The 10,738-nt window shown below is 37.1% G+C and overlaps 1 protein-coding gene across 1 annotated transcript in view; it reads right to left on the reverse strand.

Annotated features, from left to right (window-relative positions):
• MDM1 (Mdm1 nuclear protein) overlaps positions 1–10,738 on the reverse strand; it is a 39,297-nt gene that overhangs the window by 25,150 nt on the left and 3,409 nt on the right. The window contains exons 3-6 of the mRNA XM_014537601.1: positions 8,466–8,836; positions 6,824–6,958; positions 1,909–2,076; positions 342–445 (exon numbers count right to left, since the gene is read on the reverse strand). Of these exons, the coding sequence (XP_014393087.1) occupies positions 342–445; positions 1,909–2,076; positions 6,824–6,958; positions 8,466–8,836 (778 nt within the window). The remainder of the gene's footprint in view (positions 1–341; positions 446–1,908; positions 2,077–6,823; positions 6,959–8,465; positions 8,837–10,738) is intronic.

Consider the following 10,738-nt stretch of genomic DNA (forward strand, 5'->3'; position numbering starts at 1 on the left):
TGGGGGGACCAGGCCTGCAGGGGAGGGCAGTTAGAGGCGACCAGGCCTGCAGGGGGGGAGGGCAAGGGGTGACCAGGCCTGCAGGGGAGAGCAGTTGGGGGGGCCCAGACCTGCAGAGGAGGGAAGTTAGGGGTGACCAGGCCTGCAGGGAAGGGCAGTTAGGAGCAATTGGGCCGGCAGGGGAGGGCAATTAGGGGCAATCGGGCCTAAATGGGCAGTCAGACATCCCTCGAGGGGTCCCAAATTGAAGAGGGTGCAGGCTGGGCTGAGGGATACACACCCCCCCCCCGATGCACGAATTTCGTACACCGGGCCTCTAGTTTATCTTATAAAATACGTACCCAAGCCTTTGATGTTTCCAAGGAGTGACCTTCTTTTTAAGCTGGCTTAAGTCTTTTGATTCCATTTCTGCTTCTAATTTTAAAGAATCGTCTGTTTTATTACACTAAAATGAAAAAATTTAAAAGCATAAATATTATAAAGTTTACTTGAATACTGTATTACAATTTTGTTTTTAGAAGAAAGCTTTAACTACTAAAGATAACATAGAAATCACAAGAAATCAACAAACAAGTTTTGAAACTAGTTTATCTGGTTACTTTTTTGAAGTATAGCTCAGGATATAGTTTCATTTTCTAACAATTAAAATTTTAGCTCCTTGGCTAGAAAAAAAGTTTTAATTAACAAATAAATACCAAAGTAAATAAACTTTTCATTACTACCTTTTGAGCAGTGATCTTACATTTGCCCTTGATACTCTAAATTTACATTGAATTATGTTATATTAATTAAATATAAGGCCCCAACTAATAAGTTACCACATTGCTTTACTTAATAACTTAACCACTCTTTTTTCTCTCCAAGAACAACATAGGCCCCAAAAGTTTTACTTTTAGTCATATAATTTCTATTTTTAGAACCCATAAAATATCAGATATAATGTAGGACTTATACCCCATCTATAACAATAAAAGCATAATATGCTAATTAGACCAGACATCCTTCCAGATGACCTTCCAGACGAAGCTCGGGCTGTGAGGGAAGCCAGTTCTGGCAGCCGGGGGAAGGAAGGCCTACACTTGCACAAATTTTGTGCATCGGGCCTCTAGTTTACCTATAATTTACAATAACTTCAACCTGATGCTACAACTTAAATAATTTCACAAAGCAGCAAGTGTTTGTATATCCTGAGGTAAAGCATGTGAATTACACTGGCTATGATTTGGCATGCTAAAACTTTGATTTAAAATACATATGTTGAGCTGCTGTGGCTCAGTTGGTTGGGCATTGTCCAGTGCACCAAAAGGCCGCTGGTTCAATTCCTGGTCAGAGTACGTGCCTGGGTTGTGGGCTCAATCCCCAATGGAGAGCATGCAGGAGGCAGCCAATCAATGTTCCCTTCTCACATCAATGTTTCTCTCCCTCCCTCACCATTCCTCTCTCTCTCTAAAAAATCAGTAAAAATATTTTTAAAAAATAAAATAAAATACTAGTGTGTATGTGTGTTTATGTTTTATTTCCATTATTTAATTTAAAGTATGTGTTTCTGTTACTGCTGTTACTTGTGGAGCCCACATTACTATAAGGTCAATCATTTGATATTAGACATAGCAGACTTACCTGCTGTACTTGTGAAGCATTCATCACACTGTATTACATTTAGCTATTTCCACTTCTGTCTCCCCAACAGCCCAAGAACGGCTAAGAACTTAGCATAGTTATCATTGTATTCTCAGTAGCTATCCAATGCCCAGTTCCTACTAAGTGCTCAATGAACATCTGCCATTTAATGAACAAACAAATGGCTTAATGAACTAGCTAATAACAAAAATGCCAAGTAGTGTTAAGTGAAAAAAAAAAATGAGTCTAAAATGAGGATTTCGTTTTGTTTAAAGAGTTGATGAATACCTTTTTATCAGGAGATACTGTTTCAAAATGTCCGTTTTCTTTCAAATCATTTCTTAATTTTGGTTCTTTCACAGGAGACAAACCCTTGAAATTTCTTTTGTATTCACTTTCATGGATTATTGAGTTACCTTTGAATTGTGGAACAAATTTGCTTTTATTGTGGAAAACCTTAAAACAAAAATTAGTTTAGTTTAATTTTTTGTTAATTACACAGAACTCAGTTTTTCAATAGGTTAAAAATTTTCACGCATAAAGTTGAATCACAGAAAATAAAGAAGACCAAATTATATATGACTCTATAATTTCATTTCACATGTCTAAATAAAATCCAAAGGGCAACAAAAGCAGAAATAGACAAATGAGATTGTATCAAATTAAAAGCTTTTGTACAGCAAAGAAAAACAACAGAGTGAGAGACAACGCATGAAATGGAAGAAAATATGTGCAAACCTTAGATCTCGTAAGGGGTCAATATTCAAAATATATTTAGGAACTCAATACAATAGCAAGAAAATAATCCAATTTAAAAATGGGCAAAGAGGCATAAAAATAGACACATAAATAAATAAGTACTGGCAAGGATGTGGAAAAAAGGGAGCCCTAGTGCACTCCCCAGCCATGAGCAGTGAGCCCAGCTTCTGGCTGAGCAGCACTCCCCCTGTGGGAGCGCACTGACCACCAGGGGGTAACTCCTCTATTGAGCGTCTGCCTCCTGGTGGTCAGTGCGCATCATAGTGACCGGTCGTTCTGCCGTTTGGTCGATTTGCATATTACCTTTTATTATACAGGATATCCTGAAACACCAATCAGAAAGACTATATGTTCCCCTATATTCATAGGAACATTATTTACAATAGCCAAGATCTAGAAACAGCCCAAGTGCCTACCAGTAGATGAGTGGATAAAAAAGCTGTGGTACATTTTAAACAATGGAATACTATGCAGTGGTACAAAAGAAGAAACTCCTACCCTTTGTGACAGCATGGATGGACATAGAGATTATTATGCTAAGTAAAATAAACCAGTCAGAGAAAGACAAATACCATGTGATCTCACTCATATGTGGAATCTAATGAACAAAATAAACTGACGAATAAAAGAGAACTAGAGTCATGGCTACCTGGAACAGACAGACAAATGTCAGAGGGAAGGTGTGGGTGGATGGGTGGGTGGGAAGAGATCAACCAAAGAACTTATTGATTGAACAATGAGCAAAATGCTTATTTTTAGCTTAAGTGTTCTAAGCTACTAATACATCCTAGATGTAATAAATGAATTCGGCAATGTAGCAGGATACAAAATTAACGCCCAGAAATTGATGGCATTTACCACTGCAACAAAAAAGTTTATTCCTAAAATAATTAGTAATAAACGTTACCAAGGAGGTATAGACTTGTACTCAGAAAACCACAGGACATTGAAAAAAGAGATAGAGGGAGATATAAACAACTGGAAGAATATACTGTGTTCATGGATTGGTAGAATTAACATCATTAAAATGTCCATACTACCCAAAGCAATCTATAATACCAATAGCATGTTTCACAGATCTAGAACAAATACTCCAAAAATGTATATGAAACCAAAAAAATCCCTGAATAGCCACAGCAATCATGAGAAAGGAAAACAAAGTTGGAGGGATCACAATACCAGATATCAAGTTATACTACAAAGGCACTGTAATCAAAACAGCCTGGTACTGGCCAAGAACAGGCATACAGGTCAATGGACCAGAACAGAGACCCCAGAAATCAATCCAAGCCATTACACTCAATTAATTTTGACAAAGAAGGCAAGAATATACAATGGAGTAAATACAGTCTCTTCAATAAATGGTGTTGGGGAAATTGGACAGATATATGCAAAAAAAAAAAATGAAACTAGACCACCAATTTACACCATACACAAGAATAAACTCAAAATGGATAATAGATGTAAATGTAAGTAATGAAACCCTAAAAATCCTAGAAGAAACCATAGGCAGCAAAATCTCAGCCATCTCTGATAGCAATATGTTTGTGGATACCTCTCCTAGGACAAGTGAAACTAAGGAGAACATAAACAATTGGGACTACATCAAAATAAAAAGCTTCTGCACAGCAAAAGAAACCATCAACAAAATGAAAAGGAAGCCCACTATACGGGAGAACATATTTGGCAATGATACATCTGATAAAGGGTTCATATCCAAAATATATAATGAACTTATACAATTTAACAAAAGGAAGACAAACAATCCAATTAAAAAATGGGCAAAGGACCTAAATAGACACTTCTCCAAAGAGGACATACAGATGGCCAAGAGACATATGAAAAAAATGCTCAAAGTCACTGATCATCAGAGAGATGCAAATTAAAATGACAATGAGGTATCACCTTATACCTGTCAGAATGGCTACCATCAACAAATCAACAAATGACAAGAGCTAGCAAGGATGTGGAGAAAAGGGAATCCTAGTACATTACTGGTAGAAATGCAATTGGTGCAGCCATTATGGAAAACAGTATGGAGTTTCCTAAAAAAAATTTAAAATGGAGCTCCCATTTGACCCAGTGATCCCACTTCTAGGAATATATCCTAAGAGACCTGAAACACCAATCAGAAAGACTGCTCCGCTAAGTTCACGGCCACCCCGAGAAGCAGCCCGCCACCACCACTCAACAGTCCCAGTCCCACGCCGCCGCCACCCCCTCCTTACGGTGAGCAGCTTGGCAACATGCACAGGCATGGAAACATGGAACAGACTGATGAATCTCAGAGGGAAGAGAGGAGGGGAGAGGGCAGGAAGAAATTAACCAAAGATCTTATATGCATACTAGAGGCCCGGTACATGGATTCGTGCACCAGTGGGGTTCTCTCGGCCTGGCCTGCAGGGACCGGGCCAAAACTGGCAGTCCAAAATCCTGCAAGGGGTCCTGGATTGCAAGAGGGTACAGGCCAGGCTGAGGGACCCCACCAGTGCATGAATTAATGTACTGGGCCTCTAGTATTTTAATAATATGAAAGTAGAAATTAGCTTTACAAGGCAACTCTATTGTCAGCTCTACCATTTTTTTTCCCCTCAACATGTATTTCTTCCTGCAATAGAAAATACTGAACATTTTGAATATCCGGTATGTTCATTTGTTCAGTTTTTGTTTCTTTGCTTATTTTTAGTTTAAGGCAAGGGAAAAGTCACATAATTATTATGTTCCTATTTTAAAATGTTTCCTTTTATCTTAATACTTCATAATATGGTTTCAATTTTATAGTATATTACTACTGTTTATAAGGAAAGCAAATGAAAAAGATGGAAGCTCAAATAATATTATTTCTTTATAACTCTGAATAATACATCTTCATAGACATTGAATCCAAACAGTGTATCTTTTTAAGATACAATATAATCTCAAGTACTTTTCTGCCAAATATTGCTTACTCCTTTACATATTAATATAAGACATCCTTCCAGAAAACAGAAGTCTGATAAAACAGAACTAAACAGCTCCTTTAGAAGTTCCCATCAGCAAGCATTTCATTTCTTCAAAGAGCTCTTCAGTCCACAGACCCTGAAACTGATATGCTTTGAAGTAACAAAGGGTATTTGCTTTCCAAAAAAATTATTTGAAACCCTCATAAAAAAGCAATAAAACTACTATAGTATTGCCAGTGATTTACATTATATTTCTAATCCTATGAAAAAGAACATTTCTATATAATAGTCTCATTGAAATATGTAAAAGTTGTTAATGGGACTTTAATTGGAATCATCTCTATTTCAAAGGTGACATACTCTATAAAAACTGAAGAATTTATAACGCTTAGGTATTAAGTAATTTTTGGGTACACTTACTATCCAAGAATACTTGTAAGCCAGCAAAAGTATTGATCCTACTTACTAGATTCATAAAGGGTATATATCATTTTATATTATTTTGTATGTTTTTTAAAATGTTATATAAATTTCAGGTATTTTAAAAACTGAATAACAAGTAAATAAGCCCAAACCTTCCACAATATATAGAATCACTGGTATTATCTTAGCCTAAAATGACTTATGTTCTTGCCTAGCTAAATCTAACTATCCTCTCAATACTTAAGGGTTTAAAGTGAATGTTGCGATACAGGAGAAAATGAACGTGAGGATGTGTAAAGAGATGTGTGTATGTGCGTGTGTGTGTTTATAAAGAAAAACACAAATATGAGGAGAAACAAGTCTGAGCTGTCATGAGCCTCTGAGGATATTCTAAATGGAAGTATTTCCTACCTAGGCCTAGGAGTACGTTTAAGAACATAAAAGAGTTAAGAGCCTAAGAACTGAGGATGACAGTAGTAAAACAAGAGTATTTATTTATTGGTAATGGTAATCCAATACTAAAATTGTGTAAGGGTACAATGAATCTAATATCACATTTAGTCATCATTATAGCTTTTGAATTTTATAAATGTAGTTATCTGTGAATTCCTATTACTGTTCATTTAATAAAAAGATAAAATTGTATATCTTCTATTACTGTCAAGATATTTTGTATTTATTGAAATAAATATCCAAGGCAGTTATGCCTTTCTTAGAAGACAAAATACATGTATTAGTCAACTAAACACATTTTAGAATAAAACCGAGTTAATTTTTAAATAAATAAAAGAACTCACAGCATGCAAAACCTTATCAGTTGAGAAAAAAGTTTTCATTGCCCTGTCTCATACTTAGCATAGATAGTACATCTGGCAACAATGATCATCAGTAGCCTAGGACAATATAGTATGAATCAGAAGTAATCAAATGATTTTAGCAAGACTCTCATTTTCACTTCTCTAGAACCTACCTCCAGTCCTACTTAAGTATCTTATTTCTTTTAGCAATTAGTTCTATGTAAATCTGCATAATTAGATTAAATGATGATATTCAAAAATATATTACATCCATTAAACTACCTGATTGGCTGCAAACACTGGCGCAGTTTCTTTAGGGGTCTTCCAAACAAACTGCCTTTGATATTCAGAATTTCTCAAGGCACTTTGTGAAGGAGAAACAGTCAGTCCAGCTTTCTTCTGCAGAAATCTATCCAACTGTTAGGGAAAAACAATCCCACCCAAAGTCATTAAAAATTTCCATTCACATTTTTCTTTTTTACTGTGGTTAAAAAAACATAACATGAAATTCACCCTTAACAAATTAAGTCTACAGTACAGCATTATTAATTATATCCACATTGTTGTACAACTTTTCTCAACTGATAATATACCTTTTAAATTTTCAAACTATTTAAAATTCCTTTAATACTGTCAAGAAATTATTATGCATCCCAGAAAAAGATAAAAAACTCTCAGTTCCTTCCTACCAATTATTTACAATTAAATCCATTACTGAGAAATAACAGCCTCTTGCTTCACCAACACATTGCTTCTGGGACAGCGCTTCCCCCTGCTAACCAGCTTTACACATCACCTTCCTTGATTCCCCTATGCACCCTGGTTTTCACAAGCCATGGATTCTTCTCCGGCACTTCTAAGTGCCTCTCCGTGGTTCCAGTCAGCAGTGGACATGAAATGGGGAAGCAGCACAGTGCAATGGAGAAAAACGTGGGAGGCAGTGAGATGTCTGCACAGGTCCCTGCAGCCTCTGCTTATGTGCTCCCAGGGACCTTCTGCAGGCCAGCTATGACATAAGAGAGAACGGCAAGGTCTTTGAGATCCAGCCAAAACTCTCCTTTCTTTTGCATTTCATCAATTGAGATTCTGTTTGTTTTTTTCTTCCTGGTATACAATAATAAATTGAAAAGAGCCTAGGTAGAAGTCAGCTCACCATCCCTGGCAGAGGTAATGACCTACTCCCCTTCTCTGTCTCAACTTGATCTCTCCCTTAGGACTCAGGTACTGATATATGATGAATAAAATCCAGAAGCAAGCTGTCCACCCAATGAAGAAATACCTTGGTATGACCAGTACAAAGTGACTATTAAGAATAGAGAAGGCAGGGGAGGGTGGAGGTGGGGGGTAAGAGATCAACCAAAGAACTTGTATGCATGCATATAAGCATAATCAATGGACACAGACACTAGGGGGGTGGGGGGTTTGGGCATGTACTGGGGGGTGGGAGTGATGAGGAGAGGTCAATGGGGGGAAAAAGGAGACATATGTAATGCTTTAAACAATAAAGAATTAATGAAAAAAAGAATAGAACTAATTCACAATAAAGTCAATAGCCTCTTGTTAACTATGCTATAGACCAGTGATGGCGAACCTTGAGCTCGGCGTGTCAGCATTTTGAAAAACCCTAACTTAACTCTGGTGCTGTGTCACATATAGAAATTTTTTGATATTTGCAACCATAGTAAAACAAAGATTTATATTTTTGATATTTATTTTATATATTTAAATGCCATTTAACAAAGAAAAATCAACCAAAAAAATGAGTTCGCGTGTCACCTCTGACACGCGTGTCATAGGTTCGCCATCACTGCTATAGACAAAAAAAAACAGAAAAATTTTAAACATTAAATGTAGTAATACTGAAATGATGAAATCTACAAAAAAATTATATGCTTTTGTAAAGAAATGCAGTGAATATACTTACCCTATTATCTGTTTTTTCTGAGAGAAGCTTGGTACAACTTTCCTGTTCCACATTTTCATTAACTGGTATGTGGTTTATTATTGCATCCGTATTATCTTCCACGATATCTGAAGCCCTTTCAGCTCTGGAGTCTGGAGAGTGACACGTGGTTCTCTTGGGAACCTTGGTGGCTTCTAGTGCAAGAACCCTTTCTTGGTTAACATCTTTTTGTTCTGCCCCTTGTGATTCCGGTGCTTCTGGGGCTTCAGGTTCTGGTGACACAGCCACACTGTTCTCTGAGGTAGCTCCATTCCACTCAAGAAATTTTGAAATCTGTGGGTCATTTTGAGGGACTCTTCTTTTTGAAATAAAACTTGGCTCTTTTGTGATTCCTACAAATAGAGTATACAAAAGTAGCAGATACCAAAGCATAAGGTTACAAAGACAACTTTTAATAACACTTATGAGAGATGAAATGAAATATAAAATTCAGCTGAGAATCCAAGCAGTTTTTCAACATAAAATCTTTAATTTTGCTTTAAAGAAATATTAAAAGTTTGACCATAAAAATATTAAAATTGGGGTCACAATGTTCAAGTTATCCTCACACAAGTCACTAGAACCACAACGTGATGGCCTGGCAAGTCAAGCAGCACATGCTGCTCCGTTTCTAATTTCTTTCCTGTGCTACTTAACAGAACAATGGGCCCTGGTACTGTCAAAATTTGGAACTTTTCACAAAGCTTCTCTTATGCACAGCAGACCAAGATGAGAAGGGATGAGGTGTCATTATGATGGATCTTGGTTCTACATTTGCCTTGATTTCCTGAGAATTAAAGAGAATGAACCCTTTTAACAAGAGCTAAGATACTATTTCTTTATATTTCTGTCTGGCAACAAATGTCCAAAAACTTAACCTGCTTCGAGGTAAGAGGAGCTTGGTGGAATGACAGACACTAAGATACTGCCCCAGTTTGGTGCCATTCTTTAAATAGAAAGAAGATTGTACAGAGTGAGGAAGAAAGATAAGACTAGAAGGGAAGGGAAGGAGAAGGAGGTGGACAGAAAATCCGCATGAGGTGTAAAAAAACAACAACAACAACAAAACCATAGTTCTTTAGTCTCTATCGTGGATGTTCTGACCTTTGGCCACAGACAGAGTCCCCACCCTTTCAAGGCTCCCCTAGACCAGTAGTCTTCAAAATGGGTGCACATATGTCTGGAGGCATATATAGATATTCTGAAGGTGGGGGGAGAGGGTAAACAGAAATGGGCAGCTTAAGGAAATCATTTTCCAGATCCTAACTTCCATATGTTACTTCCTGACAGTGATCTGCCTAAGAGATGCACCTGCCATCGGTAGTTTTATTTCTCACCACACCTTTCGTAATCACCCCTTTCCCACTTCACAAAAGACAGACACACCTCTCAACCAGCCTCGGGGAATAAAAAATATCTCATAGGTAGGGAAGGAAAACAAAGGGACAATTCAAGAAAACATAACTCTGGCAGCAAAGCAAAGAAGGCAGAGATTAGAAATAACAAAGGAGCCACGCCTTATTTCACCCAGCTCCACATCTCTACCTATCTTAAATTAAAATTCAGGTGTGGAGAGTCATCATGTGAAATGCATATATGCATATTAACTCATTTATTTGGATTGAAAAGTTTGACCTCTTTTTTCTCACAGAAAATAATTTTGATTAGTTTTGCCAAGGACTAACTTTATCAATTATATCTATGATGAACATTTACCATAAACTGAATGATCTAAAGTGGAAGCTCCAGTTTTAACAAAATATATGTCAAATACATGTACAATATTTAATATACCAGAAATCACATTTTTGAAACTTTATCACACTTATGATAAAAAAATTAAATATCAACTTATAAATGTGAAAGAATATAAAGACCTTTTAAGTTCTTTTAGGGGTATGAAAGCTTGAAGTTTGAAGCCCACTAGATTTTTCTCTGCTTTAACACAGACAGGCGCTTCTGGTAGAAGAACAAAATAAATGGAGAAGATTTTCAAGTGGCCTCCCCTTATCTCCCAGCACCAGCAAAAATACACTATGGGGGAAAAATATACTTGTTAACAGAACACCCAGCCAGTCCTAGGTAACACCACTGTTGTTCCTGGCAAACCTCCCACTTTCCTTTATGAACATCCTGGAGTTCTCAACTCAGGCCTCCCCCTTACCTAATATTCTCCATTATCATGCCTCCCTAGACCATTCCTCCATTTATAATGTACTAGTGGCCCGGTGCACGAAATCCGTGCGGGGGGGGGG

This window comes from Myotis brandtii, unplaced genomic scaffold, assembly GCF_000412655.1.
Source record: "Myotis brandtii unplaced genomic scaffold, ASM41265v1 scaffold1037, whole genome shotgun sequence".
NCBI classification, from domain to species: domain Eukaryota; kingdom Metazoa; phylum Chordata; class Mammalia; order Chiroptera; family Vespertilionidae; genus Myotis; species Myotis brandtii.